The sequence below is a fragment of the Trachypithecus francoisi genome, unplaced genomic scaffold (assembly GCF_009764315.1).
Source record: "Trachypithecus francoisi isolate TF-2019V2 unplaced genomic scaffold, Tfra_2.0 Lachesis_group0, whole genome shotgun sequence".
In the NCBI taxonomy this organism is placed as follows: Eukaryota; Metazoa; Chordata; class Mammalia; order Primates; family Cercopithecidae; genus Trachypithecus; species Trachypithecus francoisi.
Window position 1 is genome coordinate 80,552,418 of NW_022681453.1, and position 18,491 is coordinate 80,570,908.

Below are 18,491 nucleotides of genomic sequence, written 5' to 3' on the forward strand. Positions count from 1 at the left end.
TCTCAGAAACTTTCAAAAATGATGCCTTTGTCCCAGATATTCTAATCTGATTGATACTGAGTATAGCTTGGGCATTGGCATTTTTAAAAGCTGTCTGGTAATTCTAACATGCAGTAGTTTGAGAACACTCCTGCTATCTATTTTTTTGGTCATTGATGAAGAGGTAATAATAAGATCATACAGAAAGATACAAATGGGCTTGGGAGATTACGTAGTTCAGTGTCTCTCCCGCAGCAGGAATCCTTTCCATATCACTACTTGTATTCATTTAGCTTCTGTTTTTTACTACTAAACACTCAGTATTCACTAAAATACACTGTTGGACAGTATATACTAAGTATTAGAAAGTTCTTTCTTTCTAAAATTAATAATAGAAGCACAAAGAAACTTACTGATTAAAAACAATAAAAAACACTGTAGGCCGGGCGCGGTGGCTCAAGCCTGTAATCCCAGCACTTTGGGAGGCCGAGACGGGCGGATCACAAGGTCGGGAGATCGAGACCATCCTGGCTAATACGGTGAAACCCCGTCTCTACTAAAAATACAAAAACTAGCCGGGCGAGGTGGCGGGCGCCTGTAGTCCCAGCTACTCGGGAGGCTGAGGCAGGAGAATGGCGGAAACCCGGGAGGCGGAGCTTGCAGTGAGCTGAGATCTGGCCACTGCACTCCAGTCCGGGCGACAGAGCGAGACTCCGCCTCAAAAAAAAAAAAAAAAAAAAAAAAAAAAACACTGTATACAAACTTGAGCTTTTAAAGTAATCTGAACTTTTTCTTTTGTTAAAGCTAATATCCCAACAGTATTCTTCATGGATTTTTGGTTCAGATACTACTTCTTGGTTGCTGACTTCCAGGATCCCAAGTACTCTGCTAGAGAATAGAGCTTACCCATGACAGAGGTGGAAGGTTTGTAGTGCTTTTAATGTCAGTGAGCTCTCCAAAAATGTGAATCTTATTGTGTATCAAGTTTTGTTATGTATATATAAAAATTACATACACATATACAATCATATTTCTTTTGAGAGACCCTAGTTGTGTGGTGTTCTAACTTAGAAAAATTTGGGTAACTTTACTGCAGTCTGAAAAGTTGGGTTTTTCATATCCAGGTGTATGATGTGTATTTATTTTTGTATGTATTTTTGTAAGATCTATATCGGAAGTAGCAAACAAAGAAGATATTGTGGCAGCAATAAAATGTTATTATTAGAAGTTTGGCTTAGTGACTTGGCTTCATGAGAATTTCCCCAAGATGTCTGTATTTGCTATACATACTGTAATAGACCAATTTCTTCAAGTCACTGGGGGAAAACAACATAAGATCATCAAAACTGTAGTATTCACACATGATATGCCAATGAGTCAAAAAAGCACAAGACTTTGAGCTGTATTTTCCTGGCTGATACTAAGATGTCTTATTTCTGTTTATACAAAAAACAATCTTTGAAAAATTCTTTAGTATGATGGTATACAGGTAAAACTTTTCCCCTCACCCCAAACCCCTGTCCCCGTTTTGTTTCGTTTTTACCTCCGCTGTTAAAGCTCTGCTAGTTTCTGCATTCAGTTTGCTTATGTATGTTTTCATTGTGCTTTCCAGATTATGTTTTTCCACTTCCCACTGAGATCTGAAACACATGATCATTAAAGACTCTGCAATATTACATCAAGCACAGCCTTTTTCATCTAATTCAGGAGGAAAAAAGATAAGTTATACAATCAGTAGGAACTTATTTCTTGGAGAAGTATATGTAGCACATAGAAACAAGAGAGGATATTGTTCAATTCCTACTGTTATTCTTTACTATCAAGAGTATAGAAGTTTTAAAGCTATCAGGGTAGAGGTTATGATTCAAAACTTGGCTCTGAAATCAAGTTGTCTGAGGATGAATCTTAGCTCCACAACTTATTAAATGTAAAACCCCTGGGCAAGTGCAATGAACTGAATGTTTGTGTACCCCCAAAACTCATATGTAGAATCTTAACCCCCAAAGTGATGGTATTAGGAGGTGGTGTCTTTGGGAGATGATCAGTCATGAGGGTGGAATTCTAACGAATGGAATTAATGCCCTTTTAAAAAAGGCTTGAGAGAGCTCCCTTGCCTGCCTTCTGCTATGTGAAGTTACAGTGGGAAGACGGCTGTCTATGAGGAAGTGGATCCTCACCAGATACCAAATAGGCTGCTACCTTGATCTTGGACTTCCCAGCTTCCAGAACTGTGAGAGATACAATTCTATTTTTATAAGCCACCCAATCAATGGTACTTTGATAGAACAGTTCAACCTAAGACAGCAAGCTATTTAATTTCTCTATACTTCAGTTTCCTCACATGTAAAAATCAGGAAAATGGAAAAAATGGTACTACTTACCTTAAAGAGCTGTTGTGAAAACTAATTCAGATAATATAAAGCACTTTGTGTTTGGCATATAATAAGCACCAAATAACTGTTAGCTATTATCTTGATTAATAAGTTCTACATAAAATTTCTATAAGCTTTTTTGTATCTCAACGATAGTAAACACACAGGTTTTTATTATACCTATCAGTGCATTAAAATATTTGACTGGTTATTTCAGTGCTCACATTCAACATTTTTGAATGAAAGCAAACCCTATAGTTTGAGAGGGAAGGAGGGAGATGATGGTAAAGACATTGTTTATGAAGGACATTAGGGAAATGGTTACCTATGACGTTCCTTTTTTTTCTATCCCATCTCAGTTTCTTACACTTGAGTCCCAGAATTCTATAAACATACAAACCAAATTCTAAATTTAAAGAAAACAATTAATTGAAAATACAGCATTATAATAGAGACTGTCACAAAGGCCGTCCTTGAGGTTTTATTATTAGAAACACTTGGATACTTGAGGACCTAACAAACATTGATGAGAAACTTGGTAACAGTATATTATAAATATCACTAAGGTTAGACTTTTTTGAGGAGAAAAAAATAAAATATTCAAGCAGATATATTAACACAAAAGGAATGAATTATTATACCATTAAATATCATGTAAAATTTGCCTAAAAGAAAAAAATTACAAATTGGACTTCATCAAATTAAGTTTTGTGCTTTAAATGACATCAAGAAAATGAAAAGGTAACACACAGAATGAGAGTATTTGAAAATCATGTATCTGATAAGGGACTTCTATCTGATAAGGGACAAGAACTCTTACAACTCAACAATAAAAAGACAATCTAATTTTTTAAATGGGCAAAGGATTTGAATAGACATTTCTCCAAGAAGATACATAACTGGTCAATAAGCACATGAAAAGATGCTCAACATAATTAATCAGTGGGAAAATGCAAATCAAAACCACATTTATATACTACTTCACATATAATACAATTGGTAAAATAAAGATGTAATCTAACATGTGTAAGAAATGTTGATCAGAATGTGGAGAAATTGAAACCCTCATACACTGTTTATAGGATTATAAAATGGTGCAGCTACTTGGAAAACCGTTTGGCAATTCCTCAAAAAGTTAAACATAAAGTTTACTGATCACCAAGCAATTCTACTCCTTGGTACATACCCAAGAAATACAAAAACATGTTCACAAATGTGTATGTAAATATTGATAACAGTATTCATAATAGCCAAACAATGGAAACAAGCCAAATGTCCATCAACTGATGAAAAATAAGATATAGCCAAGGAATGGAATATTATTTATCCATAAAAAGGTATAGTAATGATACATGCTACAACATGGATGAATTTTGAAAATATGGTAAGTGAAAAATGTTACTCACAAGAGGCTACATATTATGTGATCCAATTTATATGAAATGTTCAGAAGAGGCAAATCCACACAGACAGAAAATAAATTAGTGGTTGCCAGAAGCTGGAGGAGGGGAGAATAGGGAATGACATCTAATGGGCTTCTTTTTTGGGGTGACAAAAATGTTCTGGAAATAGATAGTGGTAATGACTGTAAACCTCTGTGAATATTCTAAATCAACAAATTGTATAATTTAACAGAGATAATTTTATGCTATATGACATGGATTTCAAAAAGGTGTTATTAAAAAAATTACCCACAGGCAAAATAGATGAATAAGAATAAAACTTGGCCAGTTTCATAAAGCAGCCACATCTTATAGTATTTATTGGGGTAACTCTTAAGGTCTAGTCTCTGGCAGTAGTTTGTTCTGGGACTGTACCGCTGCTGATACAGATTCTTCTAGCAGTTTTCTAGAGTCAAAGCTAAAGTGACCATACCTCCCTACTTGCCTAAGATATTCCCAGTTTACACCTTTTGTCCCAGTGTATTATTAATACTGTTCAATATCAGTCTCAAAAGTATGCCGGTTTGAAAGATAAGTAACATCGATATGCCAGTCAGAAAGTGTTGAGTGAAATACAGTTTCAGAGAGAGTGCACCAAAAGAAAAAGCTAAATTTGTACCTTTTCATAGAAAGTTGCTCTTTAAGGTTCTTGATTTCATTATCTTTAGCATGGATTTGACGCTGTAATCTACGCAAACAAGCAAGAAAGTCAAAAGATGTTAGAAATTATTTGTCGTTAACACAGTCAGAACAGCTCTAACTACAGCTGTGGAGGAGACAAAGTATGTCCATTTGGTGCCACAAATCTTGAGCCTGAATACAACTGAACTCCTAGAACTGGTCCTTTTAAAATGTATCTTGTTTCTGATGTCTGATTTGCTGACTTCCCAAAGAGAGGGGAACTAAGTTCTAATTCAGTAAATTAGAAAGCAAAAGAGAAGTGTTATCTTGCATCCCAAGCACAGTGACTTGGCAAAATGTCTTTAGCTCTTCATGCTTCAGCTTACCTACTAGAAAACAAGAGATGGTATCTTCTAATTTTCTAAGCTTGTTGTGAGATTGAGAACTTTAAGTTCCTTAAAGTGGTATTTTATCAAGTCATGCAAATTATGAAAGATTTAAGGTCTAAAGGAAATCAAACCTTAAATATTGAAGTGATGAGGCTATGTATAAATGCAAATTTTAATTAAAACTATGAATTATCACCTGGGGGTCACTCACATGATCTTATCATGGAAAGAATGGGTAAAAATGTTGTATAAATCAGAATCTATAGCCTGTGATCAGCTTCAAAATTAATATATAAGAAACTAAGAGAAACGCAAATACTTTTTGGTTGACATATATTCACATACCGTTTCTGATGTTCCTCCCTTATGCTGCTGTATTTCTTTTCACAACCAAGCTTTTACATAAACCTAGTAATTAACTTCAATATGAAAAGATTTTTAATAAAAGCACATTTCTCTAAGTCTCTAATATATTTAAACTCAGGATAAATAGAATTTTGGTTAATATAAATTATTGGAATAATAAGTCTTTGAAATGACGACTTTAATGTTGGATGGACTGCTCACTACTAGATTTCGGAGACTACCCATTCACCTTTACTCTAAGCTTCTTAGAAGACTTAGAGACTTATAGTTAATGCTCTGTTGGTCTGAGAATGCAGTGAAAAGAAACCAGGTCTCTTTCTGTACAAAAGAGGTCATGTTCTCAAGTGAAATATTAAGAAATACAAGCTTTGTTAGTGTAATATATAGGAATATGTTGACAGAGTTGAAAAGCAGTTAAAATTTGTAAGACTGACATCTTCGTATACTTTGTATACTTTGTATACTTCCATTACTTCAATATTCTACCCAACTCTAGTTTAGAGTTGGCAATAATAGTTGGCATAACGAGTGGGGAATTCAGAACACCTAGACTCTTAAATAATAGAGGATAAGGTAGGCATAGTTCTTACTATCCAGCTCAGATAAGCACCAGCTACATATGTTCAGGCAGTCTTAACTTCTCAGTCTTTTTCTCATGTTTAATATAACAGGATGAAATTACTAGATTTTCTTTCTAAAAAATCTAAAGTTCTCAAGTTAACTCTAGCTGATTATCAAGTTTTATTACAGACTGTTGACAGCAGTTTCTTGACATGATTAATTGCTTATTGCGGTTTATCCAAAGTCACTTCTATAAAATTTTCTTTGTTAACACTTCAACTATCATCAACAAATATTTGCCAAACATTTACTGCACACATTAAATTGAATTAGGCCAAAAAAAAAAACCACACTATTTTTGCTTTCTAATCTCCATATTCTAAGATGAAAAAAGCCAACATTTACAATTAAAGAATATTTATATTTTATCACATACTCTTGGGCAATGTTCAGATGAATTAAACGAAGAAAACGTTCAAAAGCTTATCTGAGAACACAGAGTAGTCATTATGTCCATTCTGTCTTGATGCCCTGTCTTTTCTTCCATCTCATCCCACCTAACCCTCAATGCCTAGGTTCAGCACTGTGTCTGTAATAGAGTTCTTCACGGAAAGAAGTTCCTGATCACAACAATCAAAAGTATTCTCTCTACCCTACAAAACTTCCACTAAGTATACTCTTGTTTGACAGTTTTTCATTATTTTTTAAAACAGTTAAACTTTTTATTTTGAGATCATTGTAAGTTCACATGCAGGTACAAGAAATAATACACAAAGAACCCATGAATCCTTTCCCCGATTTCTCCCAATGGTAAAATCTTGCAAAACTACTGTATAATACCCTAACCAGAATAGTGATGGTGACACAGTCGAGATACTGAACCATTCTATCACCACAGGGATCTTTCATTTTGCCCTTTTAAAGCCACAACCACTTCCCTTCCACTCTCATCCCCTTCTTATAACCTTGGAACCACGAATCTGTTTTCCATTTTTATAATTTTGTCGTTTCAAGAACGTTCAGCAAATAGAAACGTATATAAGCTTTTGGAACTGGCTTTTTTCATTCAGTATAATTCTCTGTGTCTGCAGTGTTTGTAGTATTTGCAGTGATATCACTGTTTCATTCTGGATGGTAGTAATTTATGTCTTTTCTCTTATGTTGTCAGTCTTGCTAGAGGTTTGTCAATTTTATTGACCTTTTCAAAGATACAGCTTTTTGTTTCATGGATTTTCTCTACTATTTTTCTTTTTCCAACTCAGTCTTTCTTAGTTTCTTTCTTTTTTTTTTTTTGAAATGGGGCCTTGCTATGTTGCCCATGCTGAACTGTAACTCCTGGGTTCAAGCAATGCTCCCATCTCAGCCTCTCAAGTAGCTGGGACTACAGGTGTGTACCACTGCATCCTGCTTCCATTATTTCTAATCTTTGTAATTTATTTCCTCCTGCAAGCTTTGAGTCTATTTTGGTTTTCTTTTTCTGGGATCTTGAAGTGAGAGCTTGGATTATCCACTAAAGACTTTTCTCTTTCTAATGTGTATATTTAGTGTTATAACCTTCTCAGCACTGCCTCAGCTGTGTGGCACAAATTTTGACATACTGTATTTTCATATAAATTAAATGTATTTTGTTTCTCTTGAGATCTCTTCTTTGACCCATGGATTATTTAGACATGGGTTGCGTAGTTTCCAGGCCTTTGGAGGTTTCTTGGTATCTCTCTGTTGATGTCTAATTTGACTCCATTGTGACTTGAGAACATGCTTTGTATGATTTCAACTCTCAAATTTGTTGTTGAGGTTTGTTTTATGGCCCAGAGTATTGTCTATCTTGGTAGATACATCCTGTGGTCACTTGAAAGTATGTGTATTCTACTGTTATTTGGGGTGTTCTATAAGTATCAATTAGGTCCTGCTGGTTGATGGTGGTTATTGAGGTCTTCTATATCCTTGCTGATTTTCTGTTTAGTAGTACTATAAATTGAGAGTGGAGTTTGAAGTGTTCAATTATAATGGTAAACTTTTCCATTTCTTCTTTCAGTTCTATCAGGTTTTACTTCATGTGTTTTGAGGCTGTTTTTCGTACATATACCTTGAGGTTCTTGTGGACTGATCCTTTTATCATTAGGTAATGTCCCTCTTTGTGTCCAACACTCTTCTTTCTTCTGAAATCCATTTCATCTGATTTTAATATAGCCACTCTTACTTTTTTTCATAAACGTCTGCATGATATATCCTTAGCTTTATTCTCATTTAGGTCCCTTTACCCTCCTCACTTTTTGAATACCCTCCTCACTTTTTGTTGTGTGTCTTCTACATAGAATTCCATGAGATAGTGTTACAATTTTTGCTTCAACCATCAAATATGGTTTAAGAAATTAATAAACAGTAGGAAACTTTTATTTATCTTACTCTTTACTCATTCTGATGGTCTTCTTTCCTTTCTGAAGTTTCAAGCTTCTACTATTTTTAAAGTTTAGAGACCTTCCTATAGCCATTCTTTAATGGTAGGCTATGTGAATTTGCTAGCAATAAATTCTTATAATTTTCCATCGTCTGAGACTGTTTTTATTTCCTTCTATTCCTACACAATATTTTTGCTAAATACAGGATTCATGGTTCTGCTCTTTTCTTTTGGTAATTGAATAAACTGCCACTTCTTTCTGGCCTTCATGGTTTCAAATGAAAAATCTGTTGTCATTCAAATTACTGTTCTCATAAGTAATGTTTTTCTCTGCCTGTTTTCAAGTCTTTTCTTTGTCTTTTGTTTTCAGAAGTTAAGTTATGATGTGTCTTAGCATGGATTTGAGTTTTTGCTATTTGGGGTTCACTTAGTTTTTGAATTTGTAAATTTATAAATTTCATCAAATTTAGGAAATTTTCAGTATTTCTTTGAATACTTTTTCAGTCTCTCTCTCATTCTGTTCTCTTTTTGAAATTCCAGTGACAAGTATTTTAGCTCTTTTGTTATTGGCTCAAAGGTCCTTTAGACTCTTTTTTTCCCCCAGTCTATTTTCTCTTTTTTCTTTAGATTGAGTTCATTCTATTCATCTGTCCCCAAGTTCACTGATTCAATCCTCTGTCATCTCCACTTTACTAGTGATCATATGCAGCAAGTTCTAATTTCAATCACTGTATTTTCTAGTATATAATTTCCATTCCTTCCTGAGATATTCTAGGTTTTCATTTGTTTCAAGATTATTCAATTTTGTTGAAGCATTTTTATGATAGTTGCTTTAAAATCTTTGTCAGATAATTCAAATATCTGAATAATATTAATATTGTCATTTGTTGGTCTTTTGTCTTTCTTGTCTTAATTTCCTGGTTCTTGGTATGATCTATGTTTTCTAATGTAGCCTAGATATTTTGAATATTATGAGACTCTGGGTTCTATTTAATCTTCCTATTTTTAGCAGGCAGTCTCCTGTTGAGATATAATGTAAAAGCCAAGGAGGTGTGTATGCATGGCTTTGCACTGAGCTCTACCAAATGCACCCCAGGAAAAGTGGGCACTGACTCACGCTGCCTCAATGCAGATGACAGTGTACAAGTTCAGCTCCCCTCCCAGCCCAACTGGCACCTTCCCATGAAAGTGGAGCACCAGCTCACACTGCCTTTTTGCCTCCAAGTGGAAAATAAGATCAGCTCCTTGCTGGGCCCTGCTGACATTAGGAAAGGAGTAAGCAAAGGACAGACTTGCAGTACTTTGTTGCTGCAGGGTGGAGGCAGAAGTTTAGCTCCCTGTTGTGCCCTTCTGGCACCAGCTGAGGGAAGGGGGTAAAAGGGAATGCCAACTAGCCCCACGGGTGAAGTCTTAATTCCTAGTGAGAGGGAGTAGGGATGAAGCTAGTATTGACTAGCTTTGTCTCAGACTGGCTTAAGTAACCTTGGTGCTGGGTAGCAGTAGAGGTTCAGCTTTCAGCTGGACCACACTGACACATCCTGGCAGAGGAATTAAAGCACTGTCTCCTTTTCCCCAGTGGAACTTGGAAGTCAGCTGCTTGCTTGGTACTGCCAACACTACCCCAACAGGAAAATACAATTGCTGCTACTTACTTAGGTGGGAGAATCAGCATGTACTGCCTACTTCCAAGGGGTGGTGTGGGGCCACTGGTGTGTGGCTGCAGTACGGTGGGTATTGTCAAAAAGCCTTTCTATTGTTATAATTTCGTTTTACTGATCCTTTGGCTAGAAGGGACAGGCTTTTCTAGAGTTTTTCTCCCCCTGTGCTTATTAGCAATTCCAGGTTGAAGGCTTCCAAAGTGTCCCGAGATATACGGAAGGCAGAGAGAAAATTTACTGCCAGCTCATTCCTCAAGTTTCAGTGTCTTTAGACAGCATGCTTTCTTATTCCATCTTCTAGAGCGTCCCTATGCTTGTCTGTTTCGTTACATCCAGGGTGTTAAAGTTTCAACAAGAAACAGCTGTAAGGAATGGGACTATACATCTTGGTGGACCTGGAAGTCTCTGTTTTATGTAATTTTATCCTTACATGTTAATCTACACTCTTCACTAGATCATAATGAATGTCTCACACATCTTGGTATCTTCTACATGTGGCTTCCATAAGTTTTCTAATATAGTAGGCCCTTGATAAATGTTTGGTGAATGCCCAACACGAAATGTTCATTTTTGTGAAGACATGTGCATCACCTAAAGTGGACTGCTTATAGCCTCAAGCATATAGAGTGAGTGCATAGATCCATGGTCAAGAGTTGCGGAGGGATATCTTCGGATGGAAGAGAGGCAGCTCATCTGCATTGATGGCACTGCTTTTCTAATCTCTGATATTATATGACATATTTCTGGATTGGTCATCCAGATGAAGCTCTGAATGCTGAAGTATAGTTTCTTTCTTTCTTTTTTATTTGGTTTTTGAAACAGAGTTTTGCTCTTGTTCCCCAGACTGGAGTGCAATGGCACGATCTCGGCTCACCACAACCCCTGCCTTCTGGGTTCAAGCAATTCTCCTGTCTCAGCCTCCCAAGTAGCTGGGATTACAGGCATGCACGATCACACCTGGCTAATTTTGTATTTTTAGTAGAGATGGGGTTTCTCCACGTTGGTCAGGCTGGTCTTAAACTCCCAACCTCAAGTGATTCACCCACCTCAGCCTCCCAAAGCGCTGGGATTACAGGCGTGAGCCACCGCGTCCAACATAAAGTACAGTTTCTTAAGTCATCGCAGCCAGCTTCATTTGTCTAAGTTTTCTTAAGTCCTCACAGCCTTCTGAACTTGAAGGATCTCTCTAACTTTAGTCAGGATAAGTTTGACAATGTTTGTGAGTGAAATTATGTTGTCAGAACTACGGCATCTAGTTCTTCCTGATAACCCCTTCATGTGGTAGATACAATATATGAAAGAAAAATTAAGACCTAAATCTCTGGCAAATAGTTCCTCAGTTTTGTAAGAAATATCTTGGACTCCCCACTCAAAGACATTCAAAGCACTTGTCTATTCTCCCTATCAGCTTTCTAGAAACTGCAATGGATTTTAAACTAGACTTTTTGGATGGCTGGTGTCTTATGGTATTACTGTTTATTAAAATAATGTGCTACAAACTATGCTACTATTTAAACAAATACAGGTTGGAAGCAGTGATTAGTACAAAAAGAACAAAGCAGGTTACTAATTTTTCCCTAAGTCAGTCAGAATTTTTCATCTGAAGGCATTTAATACTTTAAGTTTAGGAGAAAAGAGATTGGGGTAAGGGAGGAAAGAGTCTCCCCCAATCAATCAAACAAACATAAAGATTTGTTTTCAATCTCGCAGGCTTAGAATAGAAATGAGAGACCAACATAAAAATACACTCAACTGATTCCTTGGTGTCTTTAAGGAATGTACTCACATACTATAAAGAAATAGCCAATCATTGGTCACATTTTTACAAATTAAGAGTCATGACCTGAAAGTTAATTATTTTTCTCATGTAATTCCATTATCTTCACACTTGTTCAGCCAATACATGAAACGTTTGATATATAGTGTGAGCAGCTGCTTATTTCTCAATCCAGTTGGCAAGACAAAATACGGCTGGTTTTTAAACAAGTGCAGTCTTGTGGTTAGAGTTCCTAATGTGTAGTCACAGTGCCATCTAGCGGTTATGCAGGGATTAACTTAAAGATACGGAACAAACCCAGAATTTCCCTTTATCAAAAGATTTATACTTACTTGGAAACCTTATTGATTCCAAAAGCCACTTGTTGATTAAGAGACGCGATAATTTTGTCTTTCTTTTTCATCTGCATTTGGTTTTCTTGCCACCGAAAAGTCACTGTTCTCAACTGTCTTTTGAAATCCTGATCAATAAAAAATATTATTTCAGATAATTATGTTCAAGTCACCAGAAATTGAAAGAAAAAAGCAAACAAACTAAGTTCTTTTCAAACAGAAAGCACCAGTAAGTTTAATATTTGAAATACTTCTCAATTCCCTCAGATCTAATGGCAAAAATACTTACTTCACACTGATAGTGCAATTTATAAAGCTGCCTTTGACGAGCAAGCCTTTCCTTTTCAGTTTCTCCATAGTCTGTAGTGACTTTGCCAGCTGAGCCCTATTGAGCAAAGGAAATATGCATGTATTATTTTCCTCTAAAAAAATCACTAATATTTTAGATATCCGAAAGGGATTTCAAGTTGCCATCTAACTCCTTTCACGTTTTTTGTCTCAAGCCAAACACCCAATTTAGATAAACCCACCTCCCCTCAATTACAGCATTTAATAAACAGTACCAATTACTTGTCTGTTGCTGCTACTGCTGGATACCACTACCTGCATGCTTACCATTTCTTTAGCATTTTCTTTGTAATGCTTTTATGTTCTAAGAACAAAATGACGTAGGCAGTCATTATTTTCATTTTAGAGATGATAAAATAGTGAGTAACTTGCCCCAAATCACACAGAAAGTGGAGGAGCCTGCATTCTAAGGCAGTCTTAATTGCCCACACACTTAATTATTACACCGTATCATTTGAGTTTAATGTTCAATTTATCTACTAGATTGTAAATATTATCCATAGATTGTAGAGACTCTGTCTTAGCATAGCTCTTGACACAATACGTAGGTGATGAACGGGTTTTGAATAAATGAATAAACTTTTTTGAAGATATGTGACATTTTAATTCTATCTTTTGAGTTCCCACAGTCTCATGGCTATAGAATGAAAACCAGAGATCCCATATTTAAACTGTAGTGTGATATCCAGAGCTAAGAATATGTCATTTCAGTTAAAATGTACATATTCTAATTAGGAGAAAAAAAGGTAGGACAACTATATGAATGTTGTACTATCAGCCAGGGAATCATTTGCACTAACTGTACCCTTAGACAATGAGTATTCCCACATATGACATACCACTATATTTAAACAGCAGAGCAGGTTATCATTGAATTCTCATTAGTAGGTAAAAAAAATTGTTTTTAAAAAAATTATTTCATTTGCTGTTGAGCACTTAAATCGTGTTCACATGCCTCTTCACATACAGGTACATCATTCCAAGCAGTGACTACTACCAGGAACGGAGCCAGAAAAAAAAATGATTATACATCAGTATTTTTTGTAGATGTTTCATGGTAACAATCATATTTAATTTTTAAAAATGAAAGCAGCTTTATATTACAAAACTATTTTTCTCATGACATGTAATCTAGTAGGATTATGCTAGTCTTTTCTTTCCCTTTGTGGTATTTGAAAAACCTTTGCAAGAAATGCATTTGTAATTAACTTTGCCCTATATTTAAAGCCAGGAAATGGTTTGAGGGCTAAAGTGAAGTTTCCAGCTCCTACGGGTTCTTTGTTTTCTTATTCTATTTTCCTTTATATATCCCTCCTTACCTTTTATGTTTTTCTTTCTCCTAACAAACAATATAAACCACTGGGCTTTTCAAAGGGTCTTGCTGTTTAAAGAGTCACAGGAAAAACTCTAGATAACAAATGAATCTAAAAGAAGGCAGGCACCCTCTCTAATTATGCTTACCTGCTCTATCATGTCCAGAATATGCAATTCATCCAGGCTATAGAACTTGTCTTCCATTGCAGAATCCTCTTGAACATCACTTGCATCATCTTTTATAGGTCTACTGACTGAATGTGGATTTTCTTGTTCTTTCTTCAACTGCTCTTCCTTTTCTACCATATATGGGCTGTAGTGGTGACATAATCAATGTGAGTTTTTACAATTGTATAGTGATTTTCATCTAAGCTATTGCTTCCAAAGAGTATTATACTGGTTTCATCAGATGCTCAGCATTAGAAGGGTTCATGACCAAAGAAAGTTTGGATAGTGTTCATACTGAGTCTTTCTTTTGAAGATTCATAATTAGCATATTTAAAGTAGCACTCAATCAAGGTACCTATTTAATTCTGTTCATGCCACTGTTTTCAAGAACTATGACACTACAGAGTTCACTTTACAAATTATAACTAGTAACATCAGTTGCTTTAGAAAACAGTACTTTCAGAAATATTGGCAAGCAAATCTGCTGTATTATTTTACCATCATAACATTCTTTGTTCCCCCTTAATTTTCTTGACAAGTAGGTTAGTTTAAGCAACTTCAGTGATTAGGTCCAATGTACGTGTAAATAGAGTTGAAAACAGCAATATAAAATAGACTGTAAAATGGAGGTTTCTTTTGTAACAGAACTTTTAACAAGAACTACAGTAATAACATGTATTTCAGTAACTACACTACTAACAGAGACCACTTTTAAAAAAATGGAAATACTATATATATATACAATGGCAATTAACCAATTTCTACACTTTTTTCCTAAAATTTAATTGCATGCTACTGTCCTTTCACTTGGCCTACTACTTAGTAGCTCTAAATTTCCTTTCTAATCTCTTTGAATGACAACAAGAAATAGGAGTATTTTTACTTAGAGTGTGATATGACTCAATTTAACTAGTGAATAGAAACTCTAAGATACATTATTACTTTTTTAGAACACTTTAGAGATCTAGAAAACAATGAAATCTAATGCTTGTGGAATAATTCATAAAATACTATATAAGCAGTAATTAGGTATTACTGAGGTATTCTAGAGTGACCCAAACATTCTGGAAAGTTCGATGAAATCAATTGCTTGTGTAGACCACTGATTCTCAAACTCAATTACTTTTCTACGTCACCCGAAGAGCTTTTAAAAATTAAATGTTTCCAGGCACACCTACAACTGTAAAAATATAAATGAATTTGTGTTTTTGAAAAGTTCACTAAGATTATTCCTAAATTTTTTAAAGTACACTCAGGCATTGCTTAACAACAAGGATATTTTCTGAGAAATGTGTCGTTAAGCGCTTTTGTCGTAACATATCATAGAGTGTTATTACACAAAACTAGATGGTATAGCCTACTACACATATTGCTCCGAGGCTACAAATCTGTTATAGCATATTACTGTACTGAATATGACAGGCAGTTTTAACAAGTATTTCTGTATTTAAACGTATCTAACATAGAAAAATTACAGTAAAAATACAATATAAAACATAAAATATTGTATACCTGTATAGGGCATTTAATTTACCATGAATGGAGCTTGTAGGACTGGACGGTGCTCTGGGTGAGTCAGTGAATGAGTGGTGAGTACTGTATACTACTGTAGACTTTATAATAAACACCATAAACTTAGGCTACACTAAATTTATAAAAAGTAAAGTAATAGCACTACAGTGTTATGATAGCTACACCACTACTAGGCAATAGGAATTTTTCAGCTTCATTATAATTTTATGGGACCAACATCATACCTGGGGTCTGTCCTTGATCAAAATGTTGTTATGCAGTACAAAATTATACAGTAACAGCATTGAGATAATATAGGAAAATGTTCATATTTCTAAGATGTAAACTGAAGAATGAAGGGGTGAAATTACAAGGATGTTTGGGATTGAAAACACTTCAGTAGAGAACAAAATGTCAAAGGAAGTATGAAACAAATGTGAAAAACATAGATAATTGTTGAATCAGAGTTATAGGTATATATGTTATTATATATATACCATTCTCTTTACTTTTGTGTATATTTGAAAATTCTCATTTAAAGACAAAGCTTCCTAGATGATCTGATCATTATCCAGATTTGGATCCTCTGTGTAAGCAAGATGAGCAAAGTGACTGATGACATTGTTTTATCTTTATTAAGCTATATTTATGGCATTTAGACACAGTCTAAAAACAAAACAAAACTATTGCTCCAGTGGTTCAACTTGTTGCCAAAGAAAGTGAAAACCCATTTTAAATGATGAACTATTTTATATATCAAGTGGATCACATTAATTGAAAATATCAACAAGTGATAGCTTTAAAGTTAACAAAATATGTTCTTGCTGCTGTTTTAAAGATATCTTACTTTATGTCCTCAGAATTCTCCAAAGTCACCACTACTCAATTAACAAACTTTTTGGTAGGAATAATGATCTCTTCATTAGACTGTCTCCATCCCTTCCTTCATCTACTACACTGTTATTAATCATGCACAATACATGCAACATACAGTGATACTTTTGCCATTAAAATGTTTCCATTAAAGGTTCAAAATTCACTGTGAATAACTGGATTAAAAAAATGCAGGTTAAGTCTTAAAAACAACAAAGCCAAACTTTTTGGTAAAAGGGGTGACTGGGACATAACAAAACTAGATGGTATAGCCTACTACACACCTAGGCTATATGGCATAACCTATTGCTCCTAGGCTACAAACCTAGGAGTGATGCATCCTTTAAAATAGGTCTTAGTTGAGATTTGGTCTAGACTACAATGTCTAGACTAAAATACAGTCTAACTACAATGTAGACTATATTTTAAAATGACTCAAGTAGCCTTACAGAAAAATGGTAGGAGGTTCTATTCTTCCAAAGCAAATGATAATTAAACATTAAATGATCATTTAACTTTTTTGTTACTTCCTATAAAAAAGCAGCAACTTATTAATTATTAAGACAAAGAACTATCCTTCTTCTCTTAGAAAACTTCCCAAAGGAAGGAAGCCTGTGTCGTATTAGGTAAGTATGCCTTAAAAATACTAAGAAAAACTTAAAAATTAAATAAACTAATACTTACACCTGGTCTTCTTTTGAGTCTTTATTCTGAAAAATAACCTAAGAATTAGTAATCTATATCAACTATATCAAAACAACATAATAGTAATATAATTACATTTAGGTCAGTGTTTCTCAAAAAATTTTTGATCATAACTAAAGAAATATATATCATGATGTCATATGCACTTACACATATACTTTTATACCTAAGTATAAAACTGAAATATAAGTTCCATGAAATAAAACTTATTCATATTGTATGTGATGAACTCTAGTATTTTTTATTCCTATTTATTTTATTTCCTTTTTTTAAAATGGCAGCTGTTATCTACCAAATTGGTCTTATAATCTACTGAGTCTTGAAACGTGACTTCAAAATCACTGATTCAGATGAGTGGTGAGTATTGGAGATGTGTTTGTACCTATTGATATACCTTTGGACACAATGTATATAATTCCAATTTATTCCTACACTAACTACAAGGGTTCTTGAAAACCTATATATAAGGAGAAATCAGACATATACATTAAGAATCTCACAGAAAAAGAAGTGTTAAGATCACATTTGAAAAAAATCTTAAAGTCCTAAATTTCATGTTCATTAAAATAAAACTATAAAGGCAGCAAACCAAATAAAGGTAGTATCGATGGCATTTAACACGCATTAAACTAAGAGTATTACGGTATTAATTTCTACCATCTCTTGCATACAAGAAACTTCAGGGTCTCCTTCTCTATAGATACAATGCTGTATGTACATATTTGTTTAGCTTTCTTGTCTGTATACTAAGATTTTTGTGTTTCAGCATCTGTCCTTATGCTTAATGTCCAGTAATGTCCAGTACCAATTTGATTCTATGTTTTAGAATTATTGACTCCTGCCTTTGCTCTAGTATACTTGAATACCTGAGTTGAAAAGACTTTTGATTGTTCACAATAAACACATCTAGCATAATGGATTATTTCTCAAATTCCCTTTTGGCTCTTCCCATGACAACTTTATGCATGCAAGTATCAGCCTCGTATGGCTGATACATTCATTGGCATAAAGTGAGATTGGCCAAGGTCACCCAATTTGATGACCTGGATTTATTTCCTGACATGTTTCCTTTTTCCCAACACTTCATCACAGGTCTTCTATTCTTTTGCCCAACTTAACCCTGAGTGGAGGATGTGAGGATCTTATTAACCCCCAAAAGAGTAATTTATAATTTGGATATATTAGAAGCCAAATACTAAATACTTAACTGAAGAAAGGGAACATATAGAGCAGCTACAAAGTTCCTATACATACTAGTTAGAAGTTATCTGTACTGCCCCTCTATTTGCTATACAAATTTTACTTTTCCTTCATATTCTTTCAGAGAGTCCCTGATAGGTATTTTTAGGATGTAAGTCAGACATATTATGTAATAAAATAAGTAAAAGAGGACACAGTTTCACTCATGGAGACTTTGTCAGCACTGTAGAACACAAGCAAATTTCTACATGCTAGAATTTTTCATGAGAACTTCTAGTTAGAGAGTTTAGTTGATTTTACTTTTTTTTTGTTTTTGAGATGGAGTCAGTCTCCCTCTGGTTGGCTTCACTTTTTATAACTGGTTGCTTTGCGCTATAACTAGACAATTCTTTGTGCCTACAATATAGTAACTGATTATTTGAATAAGACTATTCCATATGAAGTAATAATATGCATAAATTTTTAGCATTTCATAG

The 18,491-nt window shown here is 34.6% G+C and overlaps 1 protein-coding gene across 7 annotated transcripts in view; it reads right to left on the reverse strand.

Annotated features, from left to right (window-relative positions):
* DZIP3 (DAZ interacting zinc finger protein 3) overlaps positions 1 to 18,491 on the reverse strand; it is a 97,760-nt gene that overhangs the window by 19,350 nt on the left and 59,919 nt on the right. For all 7 annotated transcript variants that reach the window (XR_004437122.1, XM_033211360.1, XM_033211359.1 and 4 more), the window contains 6 exons: positions 16,795 to 16,820; positions 13,705 to 13,870; positions 12,185 to 12,280; positions 11,896 to 12,023; positions 4,413 to 4,481; positions 1,523 to 1,619 (listed from right to left, as the gene is read on the reverse strand). Coding sequence is in view for 6 of the 7 variants with exons in the window: in XM_033211360.1 (XP_033067251.1) it covers positions 1,523 to 1,619; positions 4,413 to 4,481; positions 11,896 to 12,023; positions 12,185 to 12,280; positions 13,705 to 13,870; positions 16,795 to 16,820 (582 nt within the window). In the remaining variant the exon portion in view is untranslated. The remainder of the gene's footprint in view (positions 1 to 1,522; positions 1,620 to 4,412; positions 4,482 to 11,895; positions 12,024 to 12,184; positions 12,281 to 13,704; positions 13,871 to 16,794; positions 16,821 to 18,491) is intronic.